General features: G+C 43.8%; 2 protein-coding genes across 4 annotated transcripts in view; one reads left to right on the forward strand and one right to left on the reverse strand.

Annotated features, from left to right (window-relative positions):
* LOC8033640 (uncharacterized protein C1orf131 homolog) lies at positions 1-7,385 on the forward strand. The gene is made up of 6 exons (XM_002405166.5): positions 1-353; positions 488-756; positions 6,536-6,709; positions 6,785-6,871; positions 7,094-7,143; positions 7,239-7,385. Exons 1-6 carry the CDS (start codon positions 311-313, stop codon positions 7,330-7,332), a joined length of 717 nt encoding a protein of 238 aa, XP_002405210.2. The 5' UTR covers positions 1-310; the 3' UTR covers positions 7,333-7,385.
* The window catches only part of LOC8033636 (WD repeat-containing protein 46), a 17,212-nt gene continuing 2,904 nt past the window's right edge, over positions 7,344-21,651 (reverse strand). For all 3 annotated transcript variants that reach the window (XM_029993064.4, XM_029993063.3, XM_029993066.4), the window contains exons 7-14: positions 20,645-20,780; positions 16,267-16,366; positions 15,388-15,541; positions 12,403-12,550; positions 11,475-11,569; positions 11,065-11,160; positions 10,436-10,531; positions 7,344-7,488 (exon numbers count right to left, since the gene is read on the reverse strand). In XM_029993064.4, the coding sequence (XP_029848924.1) occupies positions 7,387-7,488; positions 10,436-10,531; positions 11,065-11,160; positions 11,475-11,569; positions 12,403-12,550; positions 15,388-15,541; positions 16,267-16,366; positions 20,645-20,780 (927 nt within the window). In that variant the 3' untranslated portion in view covers positions 7,344-7,386. The remainder of the gene's footprint in view (positions 7,489-10,435; positions 10,532-11,064; positions 11,161-11,474; positions 11,570-12,402; positions 12,551-15,387; positions 15,542-16,266; positions 16,367-20,644; positions 20,781-21,651) is intronic.

Raw genomic sequence — 21,651 nt, forward strand, 5'->3', positions numbered from 1 at the left:
GACGTTTGGGGTTTGTGTTTCTGTTGACAAATCGGCCAGATCTACACAATCTTCATTTATGTGTTAACTTTGCATAAAAGAAGTAGAAACGTGGTAATTTTTGATGTCAAAGTTACGACGTAGTGCGCACATTGTTGAGTACTATGGTTGAGTCACGGTGTTGAGTGTTGGGTTGAGTACGAGACTGATGCGACGCTACTACTTAAAGCAGACGTTTTTAACTTCACAGTTGGCAACGCAAACATTTGTTTACATTATTCTGCTTGCCCGCGTGGTTATTTGGTGAGGTTGGTGACACGGGTTTCCAGGCATGGGTTTGCCGGACAAGATATTGAAAACTCTAGAAGCCTACGGTAAATATTCGTTTATTTACTTTGCCCTCCACAAATATGGGCACACGTCTTATGGAATTGTTCGAATTAGCCCCTGAGGCTGTAACAAAAAGCGCCAGAAAACAATATCTGACGTTTCTCGTTCTGTTTTTCAGGCGATAGCCTTCTAGACGACGAGAATAAAACCGACACATCTCTACTATCAACTGATTTCAAAAGATTAAAACGCGCCAGCAGCAAGGCTAAAAAGGCGCCAAAAGCTCAGCCACAACAACAGCCGTCCAAGTTGACGGAGCTGCAGCGTATGAAGTTGGAGCTTGGATTGGACGACGTAGACGACGAAGCGCCCGTCGAAGAAAAGAAACCCAGGAGTCCAGAACAGAAAGTTCCAGTTATTGTCTTCAACGATCCAACGAAACGAAAGGTCAGTGGTCCGGTAACGAGGCATATTTTACATGTTTGCATGGGGATCCGGCCAACTCGTCGAATAGGGCAATTCGTCGAAGGGCAACTTGTCGAAAGGGAAAATGGTCGAAGGGCGATTCGTCGAATGGGTTGAATGACGGTCCAAGGTTAAATTTCGTGGTTCCTTTTTATCTTTTGACCTAAATTTTTATTTGTGTTGGGACTAGGTTCAGCGCCTTTGTTAAGTTACAAGATGGAATGAGAAATTACAAGGCAAAGACAGGAGAAAACTTTTAGACAAGTTGAAAAATGTGTAATCTCAGAGATTGTCCCTTTCTTACCTTTTTTTTAGGGCTGGGTGTCGATTAAAAGTTTTAACCCGATTAATCGCCACCTTTTAATCGATTAATTAATCGATTAATCGGTCTCGTTAATTTCCATACATAATATTTTTAATAAGTAAAAATAATATTTGTTTTCTGTTTTTGCCCTTGCTGAACATGAGGTAAAGGGCCTAATACACAAGTTTTAATATTAACCAACCTTGATGTGTAGTTAAGAACAGTTCGAAGACACTGACACATTATTACTTCAGCTGCATGAGGCAAAAGGTTCGGTGATATTATCCGGCAAGAGCAACCTCCTTTGATTGTTCACACTATAGTCTCTCTCTGCTGCTCTAAACGGACACTCAAACGCTATTGAAGTGGACGGGAGACGTGTAACCTTCTGCACCTTGTCAGGAGTTACAAATCTTCCCCCTACAGTTTACTTTAGGCTAAATTTTGACCTGAAGTTTGCCCTTCATAGAGGTGTTCCCGTCCTTGTCTGCGTGGTGAAAGCGCTTTCTTTTTACTTTATTTTGGTTCGTTAAAATATTATTGATTAACCGGTTAAAAAGATTAATCGCGATTAAAGCATTAATCGATTAATCGGTAGGTTAATCAATCAAATGTCCAGCCTTACTTTTTTTATTACGTATTTTGTAATGAGCCGCCGCAGACTGTCACCGCGATGCGGCGTCAACTGATGGGCCGGGTAGGTTAACACGCACCCCAGTAAAACACGAGCGACGTAGTGACCCTGCCCCACTGCACTGTGAAAGTGGCGAAAGCGGCATGTACTTGTTACCTTCAACAAGAAAGGGCAGACTGGAGGTCAATTTTTTAAGGAGAGCGCCAATCGTACACATTTTTTTACGAAAGAGTTACACATAAAAGACAGAACATGGATTATTATAGGGCAATATTTGCTTTAAAATTTAAAGAAAAACATTATATATTTGGCTTTAAAAAAGAGGCGACCAGTTGGCCTCTTCGACGAGTTGCTCTATGACGAATAGGCCTATTCGACGAATGGGCCGCCGACGAGTTGGCCTAGACCCGTTTGCATGCAGTGTTAATTGTTGCCCCATCGTGGGATAGGGCCGTTCTAAACAAATGAAATTATGTATGATTAAGTATAGACGATCCCTGCATAGATTATAATTCAACAGAGAAAATGTAACTGCAGAATGATAAAGCTAGTAAGCAGGCGAGCTGGTTTAGGTTGCACATCGTTGAGATCGGACACGCACACGTCTCAAACTGAGCTAACAACTTTTATTGAAATGATCCCTTATATACGTCTTCTTCCACGCCCACATCTGGACAGCTGCGCACGTCCCATGGCTGACCGTTATATAATTCCTAGTGCGGAAGAAGTCGCGCAGGATGCTAAAGCCTGATTCGCATGATGAGATTCTGCTTGCAGTTTTCAGTTGCGACGTCGCTCGGGCTACAAAAGCGTGAACCGTAGCCGAGATGGTCGACGTCGGTACTGAAAATTGCAAGCAGAATCAGACCAAGTGAATCAGGCACAACAAGTCGGTGATGGCCACTGGTAACAATTATCAACACCTTGTATCTACTGTTTACAGTAAGCCTGCTTACCCCAACCAACCTTCAAACTTAAAGGGGTAGTGCAATGATTTTAATGTTTAAAGAATTGGCAGTTTGCATTTTTTATATTGTTTATCCAAGCACAAATGACCAAAAACGCGTCACCTTGCCCCAAAAAACTGCTATTCCGCTGCGTAATCGCAAAGAAAAAAAACAAATTATTTGCTGATCGGCAGCCGCGTGTGGCGGTTACGGGAACTGCGATGACAACGCCTCTGGGAGATACGCAGAGGTCAACAAAACCCGTCCCCCTCTGCTGCTACACTCGACGTCGGCCCCGTGGCGATCCGTCTTTTGTGTCAATCGCTCACTGCGACAATGCTAATCCTTTAAAAGTCTACAATCGCGGAGGAAACGGCTGGGATCTCTGAAGAAGGGAAACCACGTGATCCCCCAGAGTATGTCACTCGAAAGGCGACGTGGAGAATTGAGAGGCACTTTGACCTTCAATTTGTTTCATTTTTAATGAAAAAAAACTAGCACTCTTAAGAAAATACGGCTTTCTGTTCTCCGTTCTATAGGGGACAAAGATTAATTTCCGCAGTTAATTGCCAAAGTCTGAAAATCGTTGCACTGCACCTTTAAAAGTCTTTTGAGGCCTGCAGTCACTTCCTATTGCAATTACAGAGCCAACGTTTGGTCTACGGGCCGGTGTCTGAAAGAGCAGACGACAAGCAGAAACATTTGAAAGAGCAGATGACAGCTCGAACGACCAGGCGGCCACTTGAACTTGAGGATGTACTGACCGTAGTCCGCAGGTGGTTCGTACACCTAACGGTTTTCCTGCATTCATGTTGAAACAAAACAAGTAAATTTAATGACCACAAGAGTCAACTTTCCGAGGGAGGGGGCCGGTCAGGATGGTGATGACCAATGATGGTGTTCACCCGATGGAAGCTCCCCAGGAAATCGAATAAGAAAAAAAGATACTAAGAGTTGTTCGATCCCACTGGACACATTACGACTTTGGTTGGTTTACAATAGCCAGTGAGGCCACGTTTATTTCAAAACAAAACGACAACAACTCAACAGTAATTTACATTACAAAACTCCCAAAATTAAAACCCATACTTTGGTCCCCAGTCTCCAGAGCTGAAGGCCCCTAAAATTTCTAGACTCGTAGGGGCCTCCTTTCCCTTCAGAGGCTGTCACTTCAAATTTGACCCATGTTACGTAGTACACTCTTACCCAATGATCAGCGAGCTGTCAGTGTGATCCCCCTCCGACACCACAACGGTCAAAACCAAATTCCTTGTAGAGTCACTACATGCTTTCCTCGCCGCCTGGCTGGTGCCACCCAGAAGCGAAGTTTCCACACTAACGGCGAAAAACCCCGGACACAAGCACACCTGCTTAAAAGCTAATATTGCAGACGGATGTACCGCTGCCTAAGACACGAGTTCCAGTGCCCCAAACCAACACCCAATCCGTTTGTTAACGAGCGGGGTCCGGCCAGTTTCCACCACGCCCCACGGCTGCTCGAAGCTCCCCATGCATGGGAGCGGAAGGCGACTCCCCGTTCGTGCTCCCCCGCGAGCGTATTCACTGCCGCGGGTCTACGATCCAGCACTTTCCCCCAAAAATGCCGACACAAACGTAGGCATATCGGCTTTTCAAGGAACAAATCTTGCTTAATGCGAAAAAAAATCCTTCCTTACTTAACAACAAGTATCCGTGAATTCAACCCAAAGTGCTTCCCACCCAAGCAATCTTGGTCCGACAGTGTCTGGTTTTTCCGTTTCACAGCACATATCCACAGTCTCGGACGAACCGAGCACATGAAAACTGACCTTCAAACCTTTCTCGGATTTTTTGGTACAGCCCCAGTCGCGGCGTTTTGACGAGAAGACAGGTTTTTGTCTGGTTTCTTTCAAAACAATGCAGAAATGCACGTCCCGTATGGTGACTTTTGCCCACAGCCTCAGACGAAACGTGCACTCGACGCGCCTTCACCACGCCGTGACATAACAGAGTTGACTTCGTGTATAGGTTTTCGGTGTTTTATTGGAGCACGTCTTGCATCAGCGCCCCGGCCCCCATGTGGTCAAGGCGCACAGCTACTGCCCTGCCTCCCTCGTAAAATGGAAAGATGTACGTTATAGGTAGGGCTCCGTGTTTTTGGAGCTTATTTTTTGCCTAAGATCTGGAGTTTATATTTTTTTGATTCCCGATTCTCCGAAATTCGGAGGTTAACTTTGCTGTGTGTTTCCATTAAAAATAAATAAATAATAACCAAATGTAAACGTATGCCAGATCAAAAAAAAAAAAAACGCTCTTGTATCAATTGAAATATCTGAATTGAATTTGAATTGACCAAAATTTTACCGGCAGGTGTTTTTCCGAGTTTTTCGGATTTATGCGAAAACACGGAGCCCTAGTTATAGGCTTCTTGCACCGGACGTCACTTCCGGTTAGACTTTAAATCGAAACCAATGTTGTCGTCTGCTATCAGTGCATTGGTGCCATGTTGGAGGCATTCAGCATCTTATTGCGGCTGCAGTAGTGCCGTAGAGTCATCTTTGTATAACCATGCTTCAGAATATTTTCTTGTACTAGTCAGTCGCAAAGGGTTCCTCAGCTGACACAAAGTGCACTCCACACACTTTGAGTTGGGGTGCCAAGTTTTTTTTATAGAGATCATAGAGTTAACACAATAATCTAGTGCTAAAGGTCGAACGCATTTCGTTGCTTTGGAAAGGTGGGCCATAGAAGCGGACATCGCAGTCCCAATAAGCCCATATCGCTGACGACAGCTTCATATGCACAAAGAAGCAGCAAAACATCACCTGTAAAATCTGTACCTTGTTATTTTCTCTCTTTGCAGAAAAACACCGGAATCGCACATTGACAAAATTAAATAAAGTTGACAAGCGCTCAAGCAGCTTCAACTTGTCGCGGCAACACATACATGCCTAACCCACCGTCTGCTTTCTTTTTCTGCTCTTCTGTCGCTTTCTTTCTCTAGGGACCGGAGATCTTAGTGCCGAGGGTTCGCTGCATCCTACTCCCGTCTTTAATCCCCTGGTTGAGGTTGTACCGGCATATTTGTAGGAGCCATTTATAATGCCAGCAAACCGATTGCTCAAGAGTCACCTTGTCCTGGTTCCTAATGATTTCCGGAATACTAGAAAAACCAATCCTGCTGGTGGAGCTCCGCTGTTGCCAACTTTTGTGGCTGGAACAATTATTTACGGCGCACCTGACAATTTTAAACCCCGAGTGAGCGGACAAACTACAGTACGAACACGGCCCCAAAGCACACAAAACATAGCATAACAGTGACGAATGCCACCAACATGGATTACGGCGATATTTACGAACTGATAGCAGCGTTGCATCACAATCTCGTGCAAGAACCCTACATCTTCCTAAAGTGAAGTGGTTTTCAATGATGATCAGCAAGTTTCTAATTGGAACCATGTGTTTATTTTCAGTAATTAAAAAGTTAATATGCAAGTTTTAGTTCATTGTTCAACTAATTACCTGTATTCTTTTTTTCAATTTTTGATGTGGCTGGCAGTTTGTTCCCGTAGATACTTTTCTCAACCATTTGATTTTAAGTATTTTGAGTGTTTGCTGAAACACCCAGTGTTGCCTAAATAGTGCTTTGGAAATTAGCACGCTTAGTGGCTAAAGAGGTCAGAATTAAAACTAGGCAAATTGTTTCTTTTAATGAGCCCAGTAAAGTTAGAGCTCACTCTACTTTGGTAGCAATGAGCACATTCTACCACACCGATTGCTTCAGTGGCAGGCTTTCAGCATCCAAAACAGCAATATGAAAAATTGACTATGGTGTCCTCTTTTTAACTATGTTGCTTTTGGTATGTTATAAATGCCTCGTCATCACTCTTGTTTTAGGTGAGAAAGGTGCCTCGGTTTGGAAGCCAAGATGAGGACAGCGAATCTCCCCAGCCAGTCGAGCTGAATTTCAGGAAGGCAAAGTTCGATGTCATCAAGTTTGGAATCAAAGGGCTCGAGAAGCCAAAACAAGTGGAAGCAAAGATTGCATTGGCAGTGCAACTCGGAGCTAAGGTTGGTCAATTTTGGAGATCACGGCTCTCTGGTAAGTAGAGATTATCAGATTGTTTTTTTTTTTTTTTCTTGCAGCCACCAAAGAACAAATATGTAAACTACAAACAGCTTATTCAAGAAAGAAAACAGCAAAAGGACATTATAAAAGAGCAGAAAGAAGTGGTACGTAAAACATTCCTTCATATGTTAATTGAAATATAGTCCTCCACTCGTCGAGTGTGCAGTAAAGAACAGTTCCGATATGGAACTAGTGTACTTCTGCTTTATTATTCTTACTGCACTGATTACCATAATTATTTGTATCATTTGGGCAAAGCATGAACATTTTAGGAGAAACATGGCCTCATAAAAATGTACTGAGCTAATCATTTGATTTCATAACAGAATGCCAAAACGGGTGTCAAACCAAAAAAGCAAGTTGCTTCCAAGCAGAGGTAAGCTTTCATACCCAAATAACTGCCATATTTACTAAAAAAAAAGAAAAAAAAAGTGCTGAAGTATTTTTGATTTTTTGCCGCTTTGTTTACAGCAAAGAAAAAAATCCAGAGAAGCACGATGGTGTGCACTACGTCAGCAAGAAACTGATCTCGAAGGTGCAGAAGAAAGGAAACAGGAGAAGATAGGGACCATTTTGTTTGCAAGCACCAATAAAATAGACCGCTATTCACGTCATTTATTCACTTGGGCTTAAACCTGTCCAACACGTCTCTCGGTTTCTTGTTGACTTTGGTAGTCCGGGACTCCTTGCCTTCCTTCTTCTTCAGCTTTTGCAGGTGTTTCTGTTCAATGGGTAAATACAAAATGATTTAGTCCTCATTGCATAAATTGAATGTATGCATAGCTTGTCTATAATGCAACATGAGTGACTGTGTTACGATCTGCTGTTCGGTTAAAACCTCCCTAGGCAAATATAAGGAGTCTAAAATGCCAAGGCTCAATCTAAAATGGGCTCTAAAAATTGGTGCCTGCACGTAGCAATCTAAACTTTTCATTATAGGTGTATTTCACATGTGGTTTTTACCTTGTAAACTTACAAGGCATAGCTCCTTTTCTGTAAAACAACTAGGGCCAAAAAAACTTGCCAGGGTCACAGCGACGCAGACAACCACCCAGTCCAGTAGCGGGGCACGTTTGGCACACAGATCGATAGCCGGCGCTACCTCCTTGTTCTGGCTTGCTTTTGAAAAATATTGAGACTGCCCGTGATGACTATGGTCTAGTAAAATGAACAATCTTTTTGTAATGTAACTTTGGTTTAAAAATAAATGCAGACAATAATAGCAAAACTTGAAGTAATAAAAATAAAACGCGGTTGCATGATGACGGCACTCCTGCTGCCGACGGATTTCGTCTGCGTGTCGTCTGCTTTCTTTCGTTGGTCGGCTACACCTTCCAACACCATCTACCAATATGTGTGCGTCGCCGTCTGCCATTGACCCTGGCTAGTTTTTTGCCTCTATTTCTTACAAAAAGGAGCTACACCTTGTAATTTTACAAGGAAAAACTCACCTGTGAAATGCACCTTTGAAGAAAGGATTAAATAGCTATGTGCAGGCGCCGATTTTTACGGCCCATTTTAGATTGAGCCTCAGCATTTCAGACACCCTATATGTATCAGGGGTCTCAAACATGCAGCCCGCGACTCTCTGGGATGCGGCCCGCAAGCCTCCCGCGGATTCGAGACCCCGTTCCGATGCCTTGAGCGCCATTAATAATAGTTCTATATTGTCGATTCATTTTCGCTCGAAAAAGAGCTCTGCTCATATAACATGTTCACACATTTTGTACTATTCTGTTTTCTTTTGGACAGAGTACTACTTAGCCAAAATATTTCTTCTCGGCCCTTTCTCATGTAAATCAACCGGAACGGCACTAGCAGTACAGGGCCACAAGCGTGAGCTCTTTGCTCAGGGAGGCACCTCGGCTGCACAAACTCTTGCTCGGCAGGAGTAACTGTCGAAAATAAAGCTATCAGCTCGGGTTCCAGCTGACAGGAATACATTTAAAATGGGAGTATTCCCTGATAATGCTGCTATAATAATCATCAGGAAAGAAAAAAAACTGCCACATGAAGATATTTCTGTTATGCCTGTTAAGCCTAGCGATTTGAGCGACGGGTCAAGACGGTGTGCTTGTTCTCGATCTATTAAAAACTGCCAGTACATTCGTGTTTTAAATCTTTTTATAACATTAGGCATGGGCCCAAAGTAGTCAAATACGCAAACGAAAGCTAAAGATGGCAAAACGGTGAGCTTACAAAAAGTAGAAAGCACAAGGTTCCTTCTCTAGAAAATCTCTGGGGCGTTACTGGGAAAGTCGACGTTTGCAGCGTGAAACAACACTGCTGTTTTTTTGTTTATATTTTTTATCCCAAAATAGCAAAACACTGCCCCGAAAGGACGAGCGCCAACGGAAAAAGGGGGGGGGGGGGGGGGACTAGTCTTTCTTGGACCTCGCCCTTCTGGGGGGTGAGCAATCTGGCCCCCACACTTGAACGAGTTTGAGACCCCTGCCCTATATAATAGTTTGATCAGCAACTACTTCAGCACTGAAAACCAGAAACTTGAATGGGGCGGCAAAAATCTTTCTTACTTTTAACACTTGGTGTGCTCCTTAGAAAATCTTCCACCAGTGACAGCTTATTTTTCCCAAAGCTAACACGTTCTTCAAGTTGCAAAAATTCTCAGTTATCATGACTAGGCAGCTGTGAATAGTAAATTTTGAGTTTAAAAAGAATAATTATGGCCAAATATTTTCAAATTGAATACCAAACAGCCTGCAACTTTGTCTAATACTATTGCACCAAGCAGAAACGAAAATCCAGCTGAACTCGTTAAAGGGGCCAGGAAACAATTTTCCAACTTTTTTCTGTTTAGCTTTCCTCCTCAACTCATAAATTGCCCATTGTACCAAACAGTTCAAGACGGAAAGGGGGGATTCCCCTCTTGCTCGGACTCTCGTTTGTGTACCCGGACACAGCCATTCTCCCCCTAGAAGATTAGCCTGTCACTCAAAACTAAGACAAAAGTTGCTCTCCCCACCCTGCTCACCCAGAAGCTGACAGTGCTGTGGAAGCTACATGCTCGTTGGGCCAGCCACACTTTTGCCACGTGATGACGCTCTTTTGCGCATACCCATGTGCAAAGAATGAGGTCAAGCGATGAAAGTGAGGTGGCTGATTGGTCCGGCAGGCGCGTAGCTTCCACCGCAATGTCAGCTTAGAGGAGAAGGGAATAAGTGAGGTCCAGTGTTGCGTGACGTGCGTTTGGACCCGGTGACGTGCTTTGGGGTCCGTGTATGTGTCACAGTGAAAAGGCAGAGAACTTACGAAGGGAAGGAGGTACGCAATAGTCCGCTGTGTTTTCAAATTTTCGTGCTGAAAGTCAGGCTTTGGACTTGCTACCTTTCTTTTTTTGGCCCACTGATCGATGTGCTATTAGTAAAATCCCAATCTAAATTGATTTATCCCAATACAAAATTCTTTTCATGGGCCCTTTAAGGTCACTTCCAATCTTTAATTCATCTATTTATGAGCTCAGTTAATTTCTATTTAATTCATTGACAGTAGAGTGGAAGCAACGAGCTGTTGGCTTTTTGTCCTGTGATTGGGTTTGTAAAGTTACATGTAGTGCAAGGCTGACTGCTGAGCCAGCAAAGTAGCCTCTACCCCGCTGTCAATTTTAAACACAATATAGTGTCCAGAAGCGTCTCCGTCTGCTTGCTTACCTTAAGCCTTTCATCTTTGAGCATCTTTTTCACCTTCATGCTCTTGCTTAGCTTTCCAACCCTTGGGCTGTAGTCAATTTTCTTGGGTTTGACCCACTGCAAAATGGTGGTTCCACAAGTCAGATAACAAAGGTGAATGCACCCACAATACTACATTTTCACTTCCCACTATAATGCAGGAAAAGTTTCACATGGCAATATGTACACCTTGTCTCAGCTTTGGCCACCGTCGCAGCATTAAACGACATTAGTGTGAAACATGTTCACAAGGAGGCAAGTTGAGCACTTTGCTCTGTACTCAATGCAAAGCATAATAAAACAGATAGAAAACAATGTTTTCCAGGAGCAATTTCACTCATTTCAGATGTGCCAGCCAGTTAGGTGCTGTTGATTAGTATTATTAATACACACCACTACTTTCAACAATCGATTAGTCAATACTCGACCAATCAATTTGGAATTAACTCCTAGAAATGGGTACCTGTTTATTCCATGCCTAACTTTTACAAGTTTTAAGTTTTGCTCCCGCCAGAATAACCTAGTACCATGTGACCATTTTTTTTTTTTTTTTTCACTGAATGTGGACTTGTCTAGAGCTCACGTGATTAACCCTCCTTCACTGAACTCACCAGTTTCTTACTGTTGGCCTCCACTCTGGTCTGCATTGCCTCCGTATCCACCTTACCCAGCATTCTCGGATCGAGGCAGATCAAGTCTGGCTGAACCTGCAAACACAATGGCATGCCTATAATGACGACGAACCCAACAAGCGATCTGAAAAGCATCTGACCTAGCTAAACCTTAATCCCCCATTCATGGGGGCAGGCAAAGAAGCCATGCCTTGAAGGTATGCACGTGCAAGTAAATGGAAAAGGGAGCGAATGAATTCGGCAGCTTGAACAGCTGCAGTGAATACACCTAGTAGTCAACAGTCTTTTAAAAGAGAAGAATGAAACGACAGCTGTGAATATCTAATTGCAATAGAACCTTGTCGACGCTTATCTCGCCAACCAGGAGCAAGAGGAGGGCGTATACTTGCCTTGTCGAGGAGAGCCTTCACTTCCATCTCCCTTCTCTGAGACTTGGTCATGTACGGGTTGCTCTCCAAGGCATCAAAGTTGGGCTCGCCCGATCCTGGAAGGAAAGGGTGTCTGCCTTAAGGAGCTTTTCCCTCGGGCATGACCAAGCCAACACAATTGCAGATGACGCCTGTCGCGAGGTTTTCTACCCCTGTTTTCGTCCCCGAGAGTATCGAGGCTAAAACCCCTTCAAGAGTGAAATATGTTGTCTGGATGCTCAAGACAGCAAGAGGTTAGTCCGGCTCGAAGTGGCATCTGGTGTCTCCGCTGCAGATGGGCAATTCGGTTGGCGTGGCGCGACCGCTAGCCTAGGACGCCTGCCGGTACACAGATCGTCCAAACTGGAATGGCCAGGGGCAGAAATCGAACCCAAGTAGTTTCCGCAGCATGACCTTTCATTTCTGAAAGGTCGTGCCGCTTCGAGCTGCGATGCACCCACATGCTTGGTATCCTGTCCCCTACAAGATCCCTCCGTGATTCTGAAGGACACTACTGAAACTTGCTTATACTAAAGACCAACCCCATTTCGCAGAATGCTTTCTCTATATCAGTAAGCTGCTACAACAGGACTGCTAATTATAAATAACAAGCCTTGCGGAAAAAAAATTACGCCTCAGGGTAGCATCTTTATAAGTTGAGCTATTGCAAGCAAGCCACCATGCAGCTCGGCCCATCAATCAAAGGAACCTATAGGTCCATGGCACGGGAAATGGTGAGATACGCAATACTACATTTTTCTTACTTGCTTTCATACAATGATGTCCTGTAACTTCTTGTCTCTCGTGTAACAGCTGTATGGGCGCTCGGGAATTGAGCAGCAACGTACAGAAGCCGGGAACGTGAAGAACGGCACCGAGTTTGGAGTGGCGGAAGTTACAAAACACACACCTGGAACCAGGATGCTGGAAAAGCCACGCTGGTGTCCGATGCCAAGCACGTCCTCGTAGGGACAGAATTCCAGAGCCGACACGGTCGAGGGAGCCTTGTGCCGCAGGTAAGGGGACGTGGTCGAAGTGCGACAGCAGTTTCTATACACCTACAACAACAGCAAAAAAAGAAAAAAGCCAGAGTGGTAAAAAATGTATTTATTTATTTGTTTGTTTTTGTTATTCCACCTTATTCACACTGTTAACCTATACTTGGGTTACTACAGTCAGTGACACGTTAAGAATTTGGTAGAAGCTAGATCAGCTCCAGCATGTGCTTGCTGACTTCCGCCGTTCTTTCACTGCACATGCGACGAATTGTTCCCAAAAGCAAAGTTTGGGCTCTAGGCAAAGCGTTTACTGGGTCCTTTTAGCCTGCCGCTAACTATAGAAGAGTGAGAATTAAATGCCCATACAAAAACACCAACATGTGGTGCTACGATAAACAATGTTCTTGGAGAAAAAGTCCAAAAAGCTAGAAAACAGTGCAGTGAGGGATGTTTACCAACGGGAAGCAATCTACAAACAATGTGACAGCAAAAGCCAAAAAGAAAAACAAGAAAAGATGCGTTTGAAGTTTTAGAAAATGGCAGTTGCCACAAAAGCGTCCACTGTTATGCAAAAAAAAAGTAGACCTTCTATAATAAATCCGATAAGATAGTGGAAGATACCACTTGTACAATGTAGCAAGCTTTCCACACGGGCCCCTTGGCAACTAGGTGCGAAGGCTATGCGGTGAGCCCGCGAGTGATTAGGCAAATGTATGCACATGTTGCTAATGTAGCGTGCAGCTCTCACAGTTCATTTAAGAAGTCGTTCCTTTACTTGTTGCTCGAACCAACCTACTGGAACAAACACCCCTTTGTGAAAAGTGCTTACTGCAACTACCGTAATATCCCGAGAGATAACCCACCTAATATTGAGAGGAAATTTGGTGAAAATAAGGAGTGGGCTAACTTTTGGTGTGCAGTCGATAAAAGTTGAAAAAATTATAATTTTGGATAATGTGTTTCTGCAAAACTTGTTACTATTACGGCAAAGGGCAGTGAAGCAAAAATGATTGTACTTCCCAGTCAGCAAGGTTCGCTTATATCCAGCCATAGCTAACTAGAAGCATTTACGCCGTGGTCATCACTGATCTCAACACTACGATTACTAGGAGTGGGCTATCCTTCGGTGTTTAAAAGAAAATAACAAATCAAGCCAAAGTTTGGGTAGGTTACCTTTCGGGTGTGGGGCGTCTCTTGGGATTTTAAGGTAAGTGCTTACTGTAACTAAGTGCTTACTGTAACTTAACTGGCATTTACGTGCATTAAGCCATGTGTATAATTTGATGCATTCTCCAAGATGTATGGTGGAAGGAGTTTACAGGTGTAGGGACAAAGCGTAAGTTAGCCCAAAAAAAATGTCTTAGTATGCTGAGACACCTTTCTATTTACTAAGCAGTAGGAGAAATCTTGAAGTGGTAATACAAAACGACCTGGTGCTACAAACAGAATCCAATCCCAAACCTAATTGTGCAACTTCAATGAAGGGTTGCAGGTGTACAAAAAGCAAGCATGTGCAAACAAGCTGGTGTAAGTTTAACATAATTAAGAAAAAGTTCCGGGACCAGGGCAAGAAAGGAGGACAGGACAAACACATACTTGAGACTTTGCGTTTGTCCTGTCGCCCTTTTTTTACCCTAGTCTCGTGGTGCTTGGCATGAACTGATTTGGGTGACATGCTACCGCAAAGCGGGCGCAGCTCTCCCAGTACGACACTAAGATTAAACAGCGCACAAATTGTCGGAGAAACAGAAAAGTAGTAGAACGGAAGAGCGCTGTTCTTCTCTTCCTGCGACGTTTTGTGCCGTGCTTGATCTTAGTTATGTGCCAACTACCGTATTTACCCGAAAATAGGTCGACCCCTATTTATTGAGCCCACCGAGAATAAAAAAAAATAATTCAAATATAGGTCGACCTTTTTTTTCTTTTTTTTTAAAGAACAGGGGAAAGTTAGGGCAAAAGAAACAAACCTTTATTTACAGCACTCTCAGCTAAATCACAGGGCGATGTCAAAAACTTATTCATCGTCAGAACTTCCGGACATATCATCGTCCGAAGCTTCGTCAGCTTGGTAGACATCCTCACAAATTGGCAACAATACCTCACTGACACCGTTGTAAAATGACGACAAGAAGAAACGAAAGAAGGTGGAGACGGGCGAGCAACGAAAGACCAAATACAAAGACATGAGCAACGCTGCGAGCCCCGTGAGCAACACGCGACCCGCCGAAAAAAACAAACTAAAATACCTCCAATGTTTTTTTTTTTTTTTTTTTTTTTTTTTTGCGCGCGCGCGTTTGCGAGTGAGAGGAATGGAGCGCATAGGAGGGCAAAGTGCATGGCGCATCGCGTTCCTCTCCCTCCCCTTCCCCCTTGCCCAGCGAGGGGAACGCTACAAGCATGATGGCGAAACCCGACGCCGAGGGAATGTGCGCGAGAGCCGTAGAGCTCTCGCGGCGGCCACGGGCTGTCGGCTGCTGCTGTTCGGTTGTTTTTGTGCATCAAAAGCTTTTTGAAACAAGAAGCTGCGCGGCTCTACCGCGACGCCGGCTAGGTGATTGATAGCTCCATACCCTCTGTAGGGTTTCAAATTTTGGTCGCAAATTAGGTCGAAATTTTTTGGTCATGATTATAGGTCGACCCTTCATTTTTGACAACATTTCCGAAAAAAAAGGTCGACCTATATTCGAATAAATACGGTAGCTCAAATTACCACTTTACTCCCAGTACGAGTTTCAAGAAGTAACTTACGACAAAAAGAACAAGAATCTCCCCTTTATGATTGCTGTTTTAGCGTGTATAGCTCATGTGGGAAGAGAGGATGCCTAAGTCCACCTTGCTCATCCACTGGCAGCACGCGTGGAATACTTTGCTGATGGAGGCTGTGCAACTGCCCATACCTCAACAAAGTTGCCCACTGAAATGGCCAGCAGTTCCCTTTGGCTGAAGGTGACATGGCCGGGAATAGCCTTCAGGGTGTAACTGTTGAGGCACTTGTACGTTCTGACGTCCCAAATGTTGAGGGTGCGGTCTGCCGAGGCTGTGGCCAGGTACCTGCAATCAAAAGCAGATCATGGAGCAAGATGTGCATAACTGGCTTCTCCACACATCTCTAAGCAGCTAAGGGCCGAGAGGAGAGAATGCAGACACTAGTACCACAGGAGCATTTGCTTTAGCACAAACACAGTTTCCCTTCTTTGTCTGGGTATGTGGTTTACACAAACAAAAAGAAATGCCAATTCCTTGCAGCCAAATACTTCTTTCTGCATTCCTATTTATGAAACCGCCTTGTTCGAGAGAACTTTTATCCAGCAAGCCTTTTAAATCAGAAACCCATGGCTTTAGAATAACTTCCCCTCAAGCACAATTTTTTTTTTTTTTTGCTCAACTATGGCACGTTTTTACGAGTAAGACATATATAAAATAAGTTTATAAGTTAGCCGCTGGGACTCATGTGACAAAGTCCCTTCCCTTGACGTGTCTGATGGTGTTGGAGAAATGATCACAGAACTACTACTGCAACTGCAGCTATCTAGAACGAAAAAGAAATTCTCGCATTCTCCACCCACCAAGTGAGACAGTAATTTTCCAAGATATGGGACTGTCATAAAAAAATAAATGCCTTTGCTTTCAAAGGAGGATGAAAGAGGACTGTTCTCTAAATGCATGTAAAGACAACTTAATTAACTCCATCAGCTGTAACTCACTAAATATGTGCCAGGAGTCGGATTCTTTTGTACAGTTCCCTAGATCAGCACAACCAAAATGTTAGTACTCACAAGCCACGATGATCCACGGCAATGTCTCGGATCGGAGCTTTAGAACAAAGCATGCTCACGACCGGCTCCCTGATGTTCGGGGACCACATCTTCACGACGCCTGTCAAAATGTCGTAAAGATGAGTCTCTATAGTAAATAACCATACAACTAGGAAACCAGGGTGGGGCGACATACAGCAAAATACAGAGTATGCAGCCATGTTGCAATAAGTGCTCACCCCTACTTATGAAACATTCGAAATACACCTATGCAAAGGACGTATCAAGCGCCCACCTCAGCAAACTTTCGAGCCAACCGAGCAATCCAAGGTTTTCCTTTATGTCAGCTGCTTCGAGAAGCCAGTGAAGCCTTACACGCATGCACTTGTGCAAAGCAGTGATGCTTGATGCGAGTGCTGGCGCAAAGCAGGCTTGACCGGAGCAGCATGGCTGTTTTAAAAATTGGGGGTTCCGCCAGACTCCTAAATTTCTACTGCACTTCATTGGATCAAGCAAAGGCCTACCCCTACCATGTACCCCTCTGCTTTTGGAGCTATCTTTATTTTTTCTGGTCATCAAGTAAACCCCCTTAACTTGAAGTCAGAAAACTTGAAAAAAAATTCGAAGTAAGCGAAGTTTCGGGATAAGCAAGGTACGTAAGAATGCGAAAAAAAAAAGACGAAGAGTCGAAGATAACGCTAAAGGTGCACTAAAGACGTTTCTGAGATTGTCTGTTCTTGGGGATAACTTATCTTACGGGCGCCAAGCATCCTAGAAATCCAAAAATTATGCTTATGCGACGTCTATTTCCCTACTAAAAATGTGGCAGGTTTGTGCCACACCCCTTTAAAAGCGGAAAAATCTGGAGCACGGAATTCAGCAGAGGCGCCGGCAGCGTGACGATGGGAGCGCGTCAGCCAGCCACAAGCCGCCTCTCTCGGAAAGGTGGCTCGTGACTGGCTGACGCGCGCCAGTCGTCATGCTGCTGGTGCCTCCGCTGTATTCTGTGCTCCAGATTTTTCCATTCAGAAAGGGGCATGGCACAAACTTCTATCACATTTTTAGCAGGGAAGTAGATGTCGCATGAGCATAATTTTTCGATTTCTGGGATGCTAAGATCCCATAGAATGAGTTCCAAAAATAGACAATCTCAGAAATGTCTTTAGTGCACCTTTAAGTGTGAGGGAGAGAGAAACAGTGGCAATGACTGCCAAGAGGTATCAGGGAGAAAAAATAAAGTAAGACAACAAATGTCCTCGAAGTGCACACTGCTCCCCACGTTGCCGTGCTAAGACATCATTTTTTTTTTGTTTTTTTTGTGTGCGCTTGTTTTTGGATTGCTGTTTCTTTGTTACCATATGCCACCATTATATTGTTTGCTGTGCCCTGCCATTTTTTTTTCTTAATAACGTAAGTGGGTTGTGAAAACTTTTCGAGATAAGCGATGAGTGCCTTTGGGGAGTTCATTTCATGACAAGAAAATCTTTGGACTTAAAGGGACACTGACAGGGTATTTATGCTCGCCGAGGTTTTTAGTTGTACGTGTCATATGAGAGCTCAACTACCCAGAACAGAAATTGCGGCTCGAAATTCGGTTTCTTTCCGCCCGAAAACCGCCGATCAAGAACTGGCCGTTTCGAGTCTCGCTCACTCTCTTTTTCGAGGTCACGGGCCGTTTTCTAAGGTATCGATGCGACCACCAAATTTAATCGAAGTCGTGGGTCACTGAAGGCACACACTCAATATTAAAAATAGAAAAAAATATGAAACCCATTTTTTGTGGCTTCTAAAAAGCTGTAAATACGTCGATTGAAAAAAAAAGTTCCACAGACAACCGGAAGCATTCTGTGCGTTCGTCGTTTTGTGTATCGTGGGCATGATCGTGGGACTCGCGGGGACGGCGATGGCAGCGGACGACGGGCGTGGGGCCTCTATTTCAGAACTGTCGTTCGCGGTACCGGCGAATTCTGTCTACCGTTAAAAAAGAAATTTGGGACTGATCAAAAGAATTGGTATTCATCCCGTACGACACGCCCGGCCACCAAGCCGATTTGCACGAAGACGTCGCCGAGCCGTCGCTCCCTTCTCGTGGCTGAAGACATCGCTCGCGCAAACGTCAAGCACGACGTGTCTACTTCGAGTTGAATATGCACGCGTACGATTTCTTTACTAGGTGCGAATGTCCCCAAAGCGTGGTGCTTCCCGACTTCGACTCGGGAGTGCTTTTGCTAGAGAAAAATCGACAGCAAACTTTCCAACTTACAGTTTACCGGCTTAATTATTACAAAGGAAAGATATCCACCAGAAAAGAGATCCCCCAGTAGCGCAGTGGGAAAGACGTCCGGTTCACATGCGGTAGGACCGGGTTCGATCCCCCGTGAAACTTTTTTATTTTAGTTTTTTTTCAAACATTTCCCGATGTTTACGTATCTTTTTTTTCTTTTTTTACAATCATCACTGAAGAAACAAAAAATAACAAACAAATGTTGTGGACGATACTTCGCTGAATTAAACGGTATGGGATTTCCGTTTTGACACCTGTGAACTCAATGTAATCACTTTCCACAAAATGCAAGGAGCATATAAATCAGGTAGCGTCCGCTTTCCGAGGTGCCCATAAATAGTCTACAGGAATTGCAGCCAGCCATTGGTCCCGATCCCGTTGATCTTTCGGAAACTCTGTCGCACAATGCCACTTCTGTTTCGGACGCAGGACATGTGAGCCAGCTCTTCACGCAACATCTTGGGTGTATTCTTTTCGGAGCCGATCAAAATTCACCACGGGCACTCACTACTCATCTCCAACTCCTCAATATACAAAACAACTCATCTTGGAGTACAGAACAACGAGCGTAACAAACATAACTGCAAAAGAATCGCCCGGCGAGCAGTTCCCGCACGCCGCATCGCACGCCGCATGTCGTGTCGTCTGCTACGGAGAGAAAAAAAAACAAACAAACAAAAAAAAAAAAAAAAAAACGCACGGTCGGGTGTAGCCACGTGACTTCCGCCACTCACACTCTTCTCTCCACTTCTCCGACCTCCATCGGGTTTCGGTTTCAGTTTCGAGCAGTTGCGTCTTTCGGCTTTATTAAAAAAATACGCTACTCTGTTACAAAATATTAATTGGGTAGTCCTCCGACACCATAATGAAGCCCCTGGCAAAAAATGAAAAAAAATTTTTGGGGGGTGTCAGTGTCCCTTTAACCAATATTTCGAGATAGTCGAAATTGAGGCTACCTCGAACTTGGCTATCTCGAGCGAGCGAGGGATTACTATTTCAAACTTTTGGGTGAATACTTGCTTGGTACTTTACGGTATAGTTGAACACACTACACCACCTCACGAAATATTTTTTGAAGCCCCCACAAAAACTGGACAAGGTTAAAATGAGCATGTTGGTTAACAATTTTAGCACTCTACAAATTAGACCTACTGTTGCTGCCATTCCCATGTCTCAACATGGGAAGGCTTTACGCAAGATTGATGACGAACTCGCACAAATCCAACATTAGTGACAAGAAAGCCACAGCATCTACAAAGAAAATAACCTCTTGTGCAACTGAAGTGATGAAGTGAAGCGGTCAGAATAAAAAGAAAATGCGAAAGGCAATAATGATTGCATCTCTGTACAGCCTCCGAAAAGCATCTACATTGGGAAGTTTTAAGAGGAGCTGCACAAAATTGTTCTGATCATACCAAGTCACCAGATGTCCAGAGACATCTTGTGGCTTGAAATAAATGTCCATGTTCTCAAACTCAAGAACCTCAAACCAAGATCTATCTGTGTGCCTGTAAAATATTGAGAAACCGCGTTGCTCTACGAGCTAGTTCTAATTCACCAAAGCTGTGCCATGGAAGGCCTCTGCTTCGACATCAAGCTGGCTTGCAGGTTGGCACACTTTGAAAGAACTGTTAGCTCCCTGTGAAGCTGGATGAAAATGGGTAGCGCTGCACAAGGACACAGATGTCAGTGTGCGCTGCACAATATATTTAGCAAGAATGTAACTTTTCGACACTGTCACTGTTTGCTCATACCAAAAACTGTCTCGCACATCAAATATTACATCCTAAGTTGGTGCCAGAAATACTTAACCACAATTTACCATACTAGAAAGAAATCTTGTTAGTGGCCTCATAGCAAAATGAGATAAACAGCAAAATTCAATGACTGTGTTTTCAGGCTATCTGCACTGTACTGTCCCAACAGTCTGTGGCAGCTTAGAAATGAAAGTGGAATTTTTCAGGACAAGCCAAACTGTCAATCGATGTACATTATACAGTCCCCGTTATGACTTACTTGAAATATAACTTCACTTATGAAAAGAATTAAAAACACAATGTATGTTTTCAAAATCGGGTTTCTCCCAGACGTATGGCATTGTTACTTGGTGCTTACCATTTGTGTGCCCAGTGAGCAGGATGGCATTGTAGGGGTTCTGCTCCATTACATTGAGCCTCCCAGATTTTGCACTAAACTGAGCAACCATCTTTCCCACAGACACATCCAACCAGGACAGGAACCCTTTCTCGCTCTGGCGGGAGACAGCATGGCACAGGAGTAAGCAACAATAGCCAGTACGCAGGTCTCGATATGTCTTCCGTCATTCGTAAAGTTCAAGCATTCATCAAAGTCCTTTTTTTCGGTGCCCTCCTGCTTAGGAAATTATTTTAGTCTGATCACAGTTGGAGCTGGGCTCGGCCATCTTAAATTCTCTCACTTTATCAAAGGCAATTGAAGATGTACAAAAACACATAGCAAGAATAGTGTATGACTATTATATCAGGAGGAGATATTTCCACCATTATGAAGTGTTATTTTGCCACTTGTCATAACATAAGCTTGCTGCAAGGAGGCAATAGAGATTTTATATTGCTTCACAGAGTTGTTCACACCGAGGTGAACTCGGTTAATTGTTATCAGTTTATAGATTTCCGCAATGATTGGTTCAGGCTTTTACAAACTTTTTTTTTTTATCCATCCTGTTTGCCCTCTGCGTCGGTTTTGTAGAGGATTCAAATAGCCTTTAATAATGAACACTGATATTCTCATTTGCCTTCACGAATTTACATTACATATGCGTAAAGGGATGTTTAAACATTGCAAGCTGGTTCTTGTATTCCTTGTAGATGTTGCCTTAGTTTTACTGTGGCCTGTATTTTGATATGCTACAGTATCCAAGTTATGTTATGTGTACCACGGTATAGACCAAAGGTCTCAAACATACGGCCCATGACTTTGCGGGGCTTCTCAATGTGACAAGACCTAGCATTGTATTTGGCAGAGTCATTGCTTGACGACTCAATCAATAATGCAGAAGTTTTTCCACCTAACTATGCTGTTTATTGGTGGGACAGGAATGGGCATGGTGGTGCATTGACTTTTTGCAATTTTCATTTGAATCT

The sequence above is a fragment of the Ixodes scapularis genome, unplaced genomic scaffold (genome assembly GCF_016920785.2).
Source record: "Ixodes scapularis isolate PalLabHiFi unplaced genomic scaffold, ASM1692078v2 PGA_scaffold3__209_contigs__length_174095766, whole genome shotgun sequence".
Taxonomy (NCBI): Eukaryota; Metazoa; Arthropoda; class Arachnida; order Ixodida; family Ixodidae; genus Ixodes; species Ixodes scapularis.

Coding starts and splice junctions, on each gene's coding strand:
- LOC8033640 (XM_002405166.5), top strand. CDS start 311: ATGGGTTTGCCGGACAAGATATTGAAAACTCTAGAAGCCTACG. Junction 757..6,535: donor ACGATCCAACGAAACGAAAG/GTCAGTGGTCCG, acceptor CTCTTGTTTTAG/GTGAGAAAGGTGCCTCGGTT. Junction 6,872..7,093: donor TAAAAGAGCAGAAAGAAGTG/GTACGTAAAACA, acceptor ATTTCATAACAG/AATGCCAAAACGGGTGTCAA.